The following is an 11,966-nucleotide window of genomic DNA, read 5'->3' as shown; positions in this document are numbered from 1 at the left end:
CAGTTTCCAGCGGCCACGACAAGAGGGTTCTCATGTCGTGCCGCCTTCTCAAAGTGGCGTAGCGATGCCGACTGTAAATAGTTACTGAACGAATAGTTGTATTTTAAACAATATCTAACCAAATTACGAGTAGGTATAGGCCAATTTATAAACGATTTAGTTTTTCAGTTACAGGGCTGACACGAAAACAATATTTAAATCTCGAGGAAACATCTACATAAAATGTGCACGATCATGGAGTTTCTTTTGGAGTCAAGCAAAATTACAAAGCAGGCAGTTTCTAAGGCCATTAATTTAATGAAGATTATTAAGCAGTGCGAACAGTAGATTGTCTACAAACATTTTGCTATTTTACAAAACGTAATAAATTATATATCGTAATAGAATTATACACAAAAATTGATCCGGGAAACAGATGCGCAACATAACTAGGAAAAGATTTTATAACCTCAAATGAGTTTAGAACACATGTCTGTATAAATCGCCATTATCGTTGGCATATGAATAACAAATTTATTTTTATAATAAACGTTAGTTGTAGTCGGCATCGCGTTAACTTTGTATGTGGGCACTGGTCTGTAAACAGTAGAGCTGGCTCGATGACAGATCTAAGCCAGGACCCCTCATTACCAGCTCTTCTAAACAAAACTGAACGCTTGCTATGCACTAAAATATCATAAAAAAGTAATACCATGCATTCGAAAAACAACTTTATCAATTGTAAATAGAGAACATATTTTATTATTTGTAGTGTGAAGCAAATCTTCACTTGAGTGGAATGTACAATAGAATCTTTAAAGCGAAGATGCAGCTATTATTAGGTGTTAGCGTGATTATTTGACAGTTTGAAAACGTTTACAGATATTGCCCGGCAATCTGGCTTCCTGCGTTTAACATAAACAGCGTTTTGTGGTGGTCGACTTTTAGCGGAAAATATTAATAATATGTTCCTGAGAATTATGTGCTGATTCTTATAGAGGTTCATACAAACTCATATATTTTTAATGTATATAAAATTCTTTTCATTCACCGCTCGGCATTAAATTAATTCATACATAGAATCATGATATTTTTATCAAAGAACTTGAGGATCTGTTACATAAAACTTATTTATGTTAAAGAATAAATTATTGTACATATCATCACACTGCTGCGTCAACTTTATCACTCCACTTTGCATATCCTTCACATAGCTGCAATAATGCTTCGAAAAGCCGTTCCGGAGGTAAATCCAGCTTCTGTAAACTTCTTTTAGTTCTATTGTCTCTTCTTCGGCGTCCGTAAGAAGCAAACTGTGCTTGAGGCTTTTTCTTTAATCCTGCACTCACGAAGAATGTAGTCGGCTGGGCCGCTGGATAACTGGATTGGTAGTTCTGTTTCGCTTTCACCGCTTGCACGATCAGACACAGCAAGTATCCACCGAAGGCCAAAAAAGCGAGTGTCGTCACAGACATTGAAAATATATTGCTGATTTTGCTTTCTTTCTTGTAATATGTTTCTTCGTAGTCGCCACGCTTTATAGCAGGTCCTTTAACGTACATCGCTTCTCCACCAAACCTTTGCACGGAAGCGGGAGTTGTTACAATTACATTGTCGCTATCCGCAGTTGCCAAATCATTGAGTGAAGACTTCAATCTTAACAGCTTGTCCAGAGGCAGCTCGTTCAGAAACTCGACATCTTCTGTTAACACATCTGCGAGCGCTGCTCTGTGTAATATTCCCATGAGAAGTAACACGTACATGTTGGGAGTCTATCGCTGTATGAGACGTATGGAAAAGAAACGTGTAACGTTGTATATGATTATTGTGGTTCGCTAAGCGCGACAATACTAGCGGTCACGTTAAACGGGTCAATGCTTTTCTTCTCGGAGAATCCCGAATATTTTGAATACCTGAATTACATTAGATGTATAAATTTTGTTTGAATTCCGATTAACGATTGAACGGGATTTTTTTAAAGATACTATTTGATTATATTGATTAATGATTTAAACATGCCACCTTTTTTAAAAATTAATGGAAGTCTGCCAGAAGCAACCGATGTGCAACTGAACAAAGATAATAAATATACGAATAAACAAAACGCGAATGCAAATAATAGAATAGAAAAAAAGAAACATCTGTATTTATAATTCTTCTGTACGTGTTTATAGTCGAACTCCTTATAAATGACTCCTTCTTCCTATTGCCCTTATCTTCACTACATAGTATAAAACAAAGTCGCTTTCTCTGTCCCTATATCCCTATGTATGCTTAAATCTTTAAAACTACGCTACGGATTTTGATGCGTTTTTTTTTAATAGATAGAGTGATTGAAGAGGATAGTTTATATGTATAATAACATCCATTAAATAGTGGAGAAATCAATAATAAATAACATTTTCCGAAGCGAAGCGAGGGTGGGTCGCTAGTACATTATAATCCTTTTGTTATAATTTCCAGTGGTATATCCATTGCATAAGGAGGGACTATTTCTATTTCTTCTTTTGGCCAGAGCAAATGGCTAGACCGATTTAGATAAATTTTTATAAGTATTTGAGGGGGTCCCCATGTGGTATGGTACTGCAATCAGAATGTAGATTATGATTTTTGGATGCCTTTTTTTTCATACCTATTCGCTGGTAGCCTAAGAGGCTATTCAGTAATGCCCGGACAGGTAGGTAAGCTCACGGGCTCAACCTGACAGAATTTGTTACCACTACCCTAGCAAGAGCAGTGCTTTGCAGAATCTACCACTGGAAATCACGTCCCACTGAGAAGATCCGGCGAGCAACTTAGTAAGGCATTACGTCTGCTGGGCTCGCTAGTATTATAATGAACTAGCTGTACCCGTCCGCTTCGCTGGGCATTTAAAATTAACATTATTATTTCTCACCCCCACAAAGATTCTCATCATCAACCCCCTCGCAACTGGTGTAGGGAGTCCAACACTCATATAAATATTAGCCTATCCATTAAGTACATATATTTTCTACATGGATACCAAGTTTCAAGTCAATCGGATGCATGGTTCAGTAGTTATAACGGAACATCCGTAAAAACCACTGTAGATTTATATATTAGAATAGATAAATCATCAGGGACTAAATCACACACAATACTAAGATTCCGTGTAATAGGGGAATCCGAGACTGATACACATACATATTACATATGTTTAAAAATTTACTTTTATAGGAAAAAAAATACCTATACATAATATGTGAAAAGTAAAAAAATAACTTTTTCAGGGTTTGGTAGCCAAGTGGCATAAGACGGATCTTTAGAGCCCTTCTATTCAATCGTTACAGATTTTTTACCCGAAAATGATTGAAAATTATAATTCTAAAATTATATCTATGACTATTTATCATACACCTACTTATCTACAAAAAAAGATTATTAATAATTCATTAGTAAGAGCACTTCGAATCTGTAAGTAGTGCATACAAAACAATTTACGGACTCAAAAGCCTTTGCTAGGTCTAAAAAAATATGGCCATATCTCAAGATGTCTAGTCTTCACCTTATGATGTGTAAGCGCTCAATTATTCATATGGAAGTGTGAAAGGTTATTTTGGTTTAAGCGACATTTTTCCAACTTTACAGGAGAGCTATTTTCATGTTTAAAATTTGGAAAAAATATCATAACAAAAAACTTCTTCTGTTATTTGAATAGAGCAAACTTAATTCAAGTTCAATTAAAAGCATCGAATTTTTTTATATTAATCACTACCATAGTATTTAATAAAACAAAGTCGCTTTCTCTGTCCCTATATCGCTATGTATGCTTAAATCTTTAAAAGTACGCAACGGATTTTGATGCGGTTTTTTTTAATAGATAGAGTGATTGAAGAGGAAGGTTTATGTGTATAATAACATCCATTAAATAGTGGAGAAATCAATAGTAAATAAAAGTTTCCGAAGCGAAGCGAGGGCGGGTCGATAGTATCAAATAAAACGCACCTTTAATTACAAAGGTAAATGTCGCGTTTTAAGCGAAATGTTGTTTAAAGCAAATAATCTTTCACCCCCCGATATAATATCAGGTAGGTCATGACAGTTAGATACGATAGACATCGGCTTGTCTCTGCCTCTGGCATTGCTGACGTCCATGGGCTAAGGTAACCACTCTCCATCAGATGGGTCGTAGGCGTGTCTACCTACAAAGACAATTAAAAAAAAATCAACTATAGTGCAACAAAAACAACAATCAATCAAATTAATGAAACAAAAATCTACAATTTTTATTCATATCAAAAATTGTTCATTACTAATTTTTTTATAGTTTACTTTTCAAGTAGCAAAAGTTTAACTTTCCTCAACCTTTAGAATAACAAGCAAAAATGAAAAAGCCTTTATTTTTTACATTTGAAACGTAAAAATAGGTGCTTCTTCATTACATCATTTCAATTGGAATGAAAAAGGAATTAACTACTATTCATTTCAGTTTTAGCCGCGTAGGTACATTGATTCTACAAGGAGTCATAACAGTGCGTATACATTTTCTAAAATTTTCTTTTTGTTTCCTAATACCCTATGTAACTTATAAAAAATAAGTTTTTGGGTTCATTAAATTAAACAATATTGACTGATTTCTTTTAAAAATGTGAAAGTCTCGTTCAGGAACAAAAGACTCGACTTTGTTTTAGACAATAGACATCATTTTGCCATATACAGCATGTTTCAATTCTGAAGCATGGTAATTGAAAAGTACCTACAGCGCTCGAAACCATTAACTATAAAACTGCTCCATGGTTGTAATAAAATAAACGGCACGGAAATCTCAATTTGATTACATACGATTTTAAAGTAGTCTTAAACTGAGATGTAGTGGAATTTGCTTGGTATTTTACGTAGGTTAAAATTAAGGAGCATTTTCATGAAAACAGCGAATTATGGGCGAACCCTGTCACGAATGTCGGTGAGTATCAAAAACTTGCCATTTCATACCTTCGGGTTGAAATAATCTAGCAGCCGTTATTCTAAAAAACTTGAAATATAGATTTTTTGTGTCAAAAATGTTTACTGGTGGTAAGACCTCTTGTGAGTCCGCGCGGATAGGTACTACCACCCTGCTTGCTTCTGCCGTGAAGCAGTAATGCATATCGGTTTGAAGGGTGGGGCAGCCGTTGTAACTATACTTGAGACCTTAGAACTTATATCTCAAGGCTAGTGGCGCATTTATGTCGTAGATGTATGTCGTATGGGCTCCAGTAACCACTTAACACCAGGTGGGCTGTGAGTTCGTCCACCCATCTAAGCAATAAAAAAAAAGATAAAGATAAAGACGATTTGTATTAGACGATCTGTGGAATTCAATAGTCGCTTAATTCACCTCTAACTCCAAACTCAAGAACTCGCATGGTCTTAAATGAGGTTTCTTCTTGGAGCTATAAAATACAGTAAGTAGTTATCAAATAAGAAGAGTTTCAATATCTACTTTTTATAGATAAACAACTATTTCGTGTTTGTGTGCGTGTGTTAGTAGCGCCATCTGTATTTACAATAATAAATGAAATTTCTATGCATATCTTTTGTTTTGACAATAATTTAATTGAAAAATTTTTTTTTTTATTTAGTAAAAGGATTTCATATAACAACTACAACAGTCTGTAGGTCTTGGAGACAAAATCATCTTAAGGCTTCACGCACTACTGCGGTTGTTGCGCTTGTGCACTGCTTACTGTAATATTCGAACCGTGAATACAAGAGAACACATCGCATTTTAGTCTCGGCTCTAGTCGGGAGATGGCGTCATTAGCTTTGTGCTTAGTTTTATTGGGAGTTCATAACATTTTAGCCACGGAACCCAGAAATGAAGGATTAATTGATCAGCTGAACAATGGAATGAAATTTGCCAAAGACTTTTTGGGTACGTATAATTTGCATTGAACAAAATAAAAAGAAAGATTTTGTAATATTTTTATAATTTTTTAATTTCGTTACAATTTTATTCACTTTTTGAAGTAGAATATCATAAAACTGAATTAAAAGTATAATCATTTTATCTTTTCTTAGGATCAGAATCCGTAGCTTTGAAAGTAGCAGAATTTGTAGTACGTGCATTTCAAGGTAATAAGAATCCTGAAACAAAGAGAAGACACCCATTGGATGATTTGAGTAACGAAAATAATGCTTATGAAGAAAACACTGAGAAAAGTGACCTTCATTCCGAAATGAATAAAACACCAATTCCTATGGCACCCTTAAGACATTTAGTTAAACTTTTTGGACTTCAACCAAACCAAATAACTGCTGTGGCTGTCAATGCACTCGTTTTTGTAGCACAAATGGTAAGATTAACTTAATAACATGTTTACGGTTAACAATAAAGAGGAAGCATCAAATTGTTGGTAATACTTCAAGTTATAACTAGATTCGAAAATATGTTCAACATTTTTAATTATTATTCATTTAAATTTCAGATTTCTACTTTTCTGTCGGGACCCAATCGCCCTTTAAAGCCGCGCTCCGACGATCCTATGACTTGGATACTGAATAAAAATTCACGTAAATTACAAGAGATGATTTCCGCTGCGAAAAATGAATCTTTACCGGACAACATCGAACATTTAATTAAACGGCAAGGTTCTGATGACGAAACGGGCTGCATTCGTCTGTTGGTTTGTAAGATTACTCCTTTTATCGTGAGGATGCAGGAGGCTGTTTTTGGTAACAACGGTCGCAACGATAAAACTAAATCGAAAGGAAATGAGCAGCAAAGAAACGGAGTAGGTTCGGTAATGTACCGCTATCTACCGACGCAAGACGAAATCAACGAGTATAGCGACATCTGTGAACGACGTCACAGAGATTGTAGCATAGAATAACAATTTATTATTATCATTCGAGCACACTTAAGATAAAAATAATTTTTGATGTTACTTTAATTTGAATTTCCCTTTTGTACTAAAAATGATCTTAAATATTTTTAAACGAAACTATGTCATTTTGTGAGTCGGTTTAGATTGAAGTTAATTAGAGCGATAGACAGTGGTCTGGCTGTGTTCCGGGCATTGCTGATGTGCATAAACGAGAATAGCTCCTTGCCTTCATGCCATGCCATTGCCATGTGAACTGATCAACTTCTTATGAAGGCAATCAAAACAAAATAAAGCAAACAAAAGTTGCTACATTCAGAACTTTAAAACATTATTATTTGTAGGTATAAATACTTATACATACTTTAAACGTATAAAGCAGCTTTAGGATTTCTTATTTTCGTATCAACCTAGCATATTTTTCCCTACCTATGCTGATAGCCTTGAGAGGCTATTTCAGCTTCGCCTTGACGTGTAGGTGAACTCACGGGGCTGAAATCGGAAGTGTTACTAATACTGGCCCTACCGAGAGTAGTGCTTCGAAGAATCTACCACCGGATCGGAAACGAGACAAATTTTTTTTTTATTGCTTAGTTGGGTGGACAAGCTCACAGCCCACCTGGTGTTAAGTGGTTACTGGAGTCCATAGATATCTACAACGTAAATGCGCCACCCACCTTGAGATATAAGTTCTAAGGTCTCAGTACAGTTACAACGTCTGCCCTGCCCTTCAAACCGAAACGCATTACTGCTTCACGGCAGAAATAGGCAGGGTGGTGGCACATACCCGTGCGGACTCCCAAGAGGTCCTACCACCAGGAAACAGAAGAAGAGAAGATCCGGCGAGAAACTCAGTGGGCTGTGTCTATGGGTTCATTTACTGGTCGAGCCATTCGTCGCAAGCGACGGGTTCGGCGAAGACGGTGACCGGACCTAGCACTAATAGAAGCGACTCATAATCGCGCAGCCTCCACTTCGACAATAATGTTTGTTTATTTCGCGAAAGCTTAGGATAGGTATGATTTTTTTTTCTTTTTGTTTTGGTTACTTTAGCTTACGAACATTTCAACGTTAGTCACCACTATCATTCAAGATAATTCAGCATTAAGCAATTCTTTACAACAAAACGAAGAAATACGGGTTCAGTATAAACTTAAAAAACCCACCTACCCCGTTTTTAGTGAAGTCAATCTATCTTGTGAATACTAATCATCTTGTGGAAGCTAATCAGATTAGGAATCAGCGTTACATTTTAATTGAAAAAAAAGTTAATTCAGAATTTAAATATAGTTAAGCGGTCAGAATGGCAAATTTATACCTACGAATAAATAATCGTAGATGTAGACAATTTTATCTCTAATAAACACCTCCTAAGTCATCAAAACGGGATAATAGCCATAATGGGAAATATATTATTATTAAACTAAATGAACTAATCATAAAATATACGAGTCGCTTAGGCATGTTAATGTTTAGTGAACCCGCAAAGGAGTAGGCGACCGCGTTTCTTCGGGACAGCTGACCTCACGCGTCATTTGATTTTTAATTATCTTACATTGCGCGCTACTCAAAACTTAAAACTCTGTGTATATACGCTTCCACCTATCTTAATTTTCTGTAACAACTTCAGTATAGGCTGCTTAGTTTCAACGGATGTTGACTATCATAAAAAATATGAGACGCAATTTGTTTGAACACCATGCGTATATAACACCATGCACCATAGTGAACATGACTTTTGAGCAAAATTATAATAACTGCGATTTGAAAAAAAAAAGTCTTACAAATGTTTTACAAAACAGCAACAACGAAAGCAAAACGCGGACGTCTCTGAAAATGTATCGTTCTCATTAACTTCAATACGAAGACGAAAAGAAAGTGACCTAAAACATATATTTGCAAATAAATATAGGTATATAAATTTGTAAGACGTATGCTGTACAGTAGTTAGCGTCATTTTCCCTGCGTCGGCGGTCATGAGGAGAAAGTGAACGTGGGTTAATGACCTCTCCCTGTTCCCCCGACACTCACACTTAACACTTTTAAAACGTGTCGCTATCACTTCTTATTGATATTGTATATTCTTAAAAGGTACTCATTAGGCTTTACGTTTTTTACTTGATGAACCGTACGGAAATTATCTATATATTAATACGCGAAGCAAAAACTTTGTACCCCTTTTTACGAAGATGGCGCGAACGGATTGGTATGCATTTTCCCGCACTTATAGAGAATATAGAGAAGTGCAGAATGCTAATATTTTTTTAAATTATGTATTAAAAATACATTAAATCAATAAAGAAAACATTACACACACTACTATCTATTTGACACACACACACACACATAGACTCTTTGTTATTGTCAAACTTTTGTTATTGCTTAAAGTCTGTGGTCAAATTGAGAATAGGTTGATATTGTTTATCTTTATTAATATTCGTCTTTAGTGTAGTCTTGGCTAAATCTGTGACTATAGAAGTACCTATACTTTGACAATAGAACCATAATAATGTTCAAACTTATAATTTCAATTAATTATAGTCGAATTTCGACTACTGCGTGACCACTAGTTTATATAAATACGTGCAATATATATACGCGAACATATCACCATTCAGTCTCTTTTGGCGGCTGTTCAGCTGATTCAGTCTTTGGAGGTAGCCGTTTGCCGTTTGCCTCACGGTAAAGATCACCTAGAGGCATAGCCAAGCTACTGCCTACCGCTATATAAGTAACAGGGATGTGTAACGTAGACAGAAAACAGGGATGATTCCAACATTTCATTTTTCCAGTTCCTTAAAATACATAAAATCAAATAAAATAAACTTTTTTAGAAAAATACCTTCTAAATAAGAATAAAGGAAGGAAAGGAATTCCGAAGCGGATTTGAATATTTATTCTATTACCAAGTCTAAAGAATACGGAATTAAATGTTGAGAGAATCACAATAACTTAATACCTAACCTTTAGACAACCCTAAAAACTCTAGCGTAATATTTTGAGATATATGAGAAGGTATTCGAAAAACTATGGGATTAGTGAGGTGAACAAAGATGAGACAATTATCGAAGAAACTGTAAAAGAAGTGTAGTTTGTTCGTTGAACACATATACAGCTGAAAATTATCCATTGATGTTTCATAAGTTTGGATGATTGTTGATTGAATTTTATTAATCAGAGCAATAAATTCATACAAAATTATACGCTTTTTTTTAATTTTACTGGTATTTCGATTTCAGAAAATAAAAATAAATGTACTCCAGATAAAATATGTTAAACTAGTATACCAACAACAATTTCTTTATAGTATATCTATTTAAATAAGACTATAATAATATAGCATATTCTTTAATAAAAAATAATATTGTTGTTTAAGTATCACATGTTTTCTTCAAAACAAATGACCGGTTAACATCCGCTATACAAAAGACTTCAACGCATGCACAGGTTAATATTAGATCTTGTTACGACACGAAGAAATTTGTAATTTTTTTATTTCTTCTTATACAGGGTGTAACGTTCCCGAAACTATAAATGTAATACTAGATGTACTATGAGAGGAAGGCAAATAAATTTTTATAACGATTTACTTATGCTGTATCTTTTTTGTTATTGGATGGTTGAGCTGACGGCCCACCTGTAGTTAAGCGATAACCGGTGCCGATAGAAATCACAATGTCACTGGTGTACCGTCCTCCACTTTCAGATAAGAGGTGTAAATCGTAATTGGTTTATTTACAACTGTCCCACAGTTCAAACTTGAATGCAAGATTTTTTTACGCTAGAAATAGGCAGGATGATGGTACTGAACCGTGTAGGCCCACAATACGCCTTATCACCTGTAAAAACCTTTGTAGCCGTAACTTTAAAGTCATTGGCCGTGTGAATTATGATTTGATGTCCTTGGGCTATGGACACTGTCACATGCGAGATGCTTATCCCATCAATGGCATTAGCAAAAATATAGTTAAATAGTTTTTGTTGAATTAAAAAAACGAAACACACACATGGCCCACTAGTTTCGTGCTTGGTTCTCATACTATCATTAATTGGTTCGAAAACAAACACGCACTTTAAAATTATTAGAATTCTTACAGCAGCTCGTTGTCGGGTGCCTTTTAACACTTGTAATTGTTAATGAAACTTGTAAGTTAAATTTTTTTTATTATTATCTATTCTAAACAAGTTAATAGTTTCCAATATTATATGCGACAAAAACCTCTAAGGCTTATTTGCGTGTGGTACCTTAAAAATTTCTCTATGGGTCTTTTACAATTCAAAGTTATATAAAGTTCTTAGAATGTTATTCATTCTAAAGTTGTTTGAGTGTTTTATTCTAATTCATTTTAAGAACTTTATGTAGGTGGTTAGCTTATAACTGTATGAATAAGTAAATATTAATTTTAAATTATTACATATATAAATTACAGGTAAACGATAGAAAAATCTAAAAGATATTCTATTATCTATTATTTACGCTTGAAGCATTTGTATCAAAATAAAAAACAATTTTCATCAAAAGATCACAAGATACGTCAAATGGTAGCTAGCTCCTTTGATAATATACAAGCGCGTCAATATTTGAATATGTTTCATAATGATTATATAACAATTAGATAATGCAGGAGATCGATGACCGGACGAGGTGGTGAGCGGAATTACGCAATCACCGCTCGGCCTCTTAGTTAAAGAAAGTGGACAACAGTTAATTAGTAGGGAAAATATTATTGCTTCAAAATATTAGTGAGGCAGGGCGCTTCCATCCGGCCTATTTCTGAAGGAATGCAATTATATAACCCGGTTTTAAAAGTAGAATAGTTATGGTGTGAATGCACTTGACAGAACAGTAATGTTTCGTAGATAGTCGTATTCTGGTAGGCAGTGGTACGCCCATTGGATTTGGTAATCTCTAAACACCAGCCAGATGGTCAGATCTAGTAAAGGAAGCACTTGGCGGTAGTCTGTACCATGCGGTCCATAATCGAACTCTATGGAGGAACGCCACATGTGGGCGCGATCCTCAGCAGTGAGGGAAAGATATAGAAGAAGAAACATCAGAGGAACCAAAGTTTCGTCTTGTCTTAGCCAATAAACAACTTCAAGCACGGACTTCTCACTACCCAAATATTTTGTTTTATCTGCGTAGGTATACCTGTTACTAAT

At 35.0% G+C, this 11,966-nt stretch overlaps 3 protein-coding genes across 9 annotated transcripts in view; 1 reads left to right on the top strand and 2 right to left on the bottom strand.

Annotated features, from left to right (window-relative positions):
- Nucleotides 1–418: 418 nt before the first annotated feature.
- Nucleotides 419–1,967, bottom strand: LOC149500970 (uncharacterized). Its single transcript, XM_089734879.1, has one exon. The coding sequence runs from the start codon at nt 1,740–1,742 to the stop codon at nt 1,143–1,145; it is 600 nt and encodes a 199-aa protein (XP_089591005.1). The 5' UTR covers nt 1,743–1,967; the 3' UTR covers nt 419–1,142.
- Nucleotides 1,968–5,654: 3,687 nt separating this feature from the next.
- On the top strand, nt 5,655–7,033 carry LOC149500969 (uncharacterized). Its single transcript, XM_089734638.1, has 3 exons — nt 5,655–5,854; nt 6,001–6,275; nt 6,408–7,033. The coding sequence occupies exons 1-3, from the start codon at nt 5,731–5,733 to the stop codon at nt 6,810–6,812; spliced, it is 804 nt and encodes a 267-aa protein (XP_089590764.1). The 5' UTR covers nt 5,655–5,730; the 3' UTR covers nt 6,813–7,033.
- LOC149500966 (uncharacterized) overlaps nt 5,912–11,966 on the bottom strand; it is a 45,116-nt gene continuing 39,061 nt past the window's right edge. For all 7 annotated transcript variants that reach the window (XR_016324563.1, XR_016324565.1, XR_016324562.1 and 4 more), the window contains one exon: nt 5,912–6,066. The gene's annotated coding sequence lies outside the window, so the exon portion shown is untranslated. The remainder of the gene's footprint in view (nt 6,067–11,966) is intronic.

Source organism: Bombyx mandarina, chromosome 18, assembly GCF_030267445.1.
Source record: "Bombyx mandarina strain Sakado chromosome 18, ASM3026744v2".
NCBI lineage: Eukaryota > Metazoa > Arthropoda > Insecta > Lepidoptera > Bombycidae > Bombyx > Bombyx mandarina.
Note: the sequence above shows the minus strand (reverse complement) of the source record. Positions and strands in the feature narration are given on the sequence as shown.

Bases quoted from the DNA above. Each gene is read 5' to 3' on its own strand.
- LOC149500970 (XM_089734879.1), bottom strand. From the start codon at position 1,742: ATGTACGTGTTACTTCTCATGGGAATATTACACAGAGCAGCGCTCGCA.
- LOC149500969 (XM_089734638.1), top strand. From the start codon at position 5,731: ATGGCGTCATTAGCTTTGTGCTTAGTTTTATTGGGAGTTCATAACATT. The intron at 5,855-6,000 runs GTACGTATAATT...ATCTTTTCTTAG, and splicing joins ATTTGCCAAAGACTTTTTGG to GATCAGAATCCGTAGCTTTG. The intron at 6,276-6,407 runs GTAAGATTAACT...TTTAAATTTCAG, and splicing joins TCGTTTTTGTAGCACAAATG to ATTTCTACTTTTCTGTCGGG.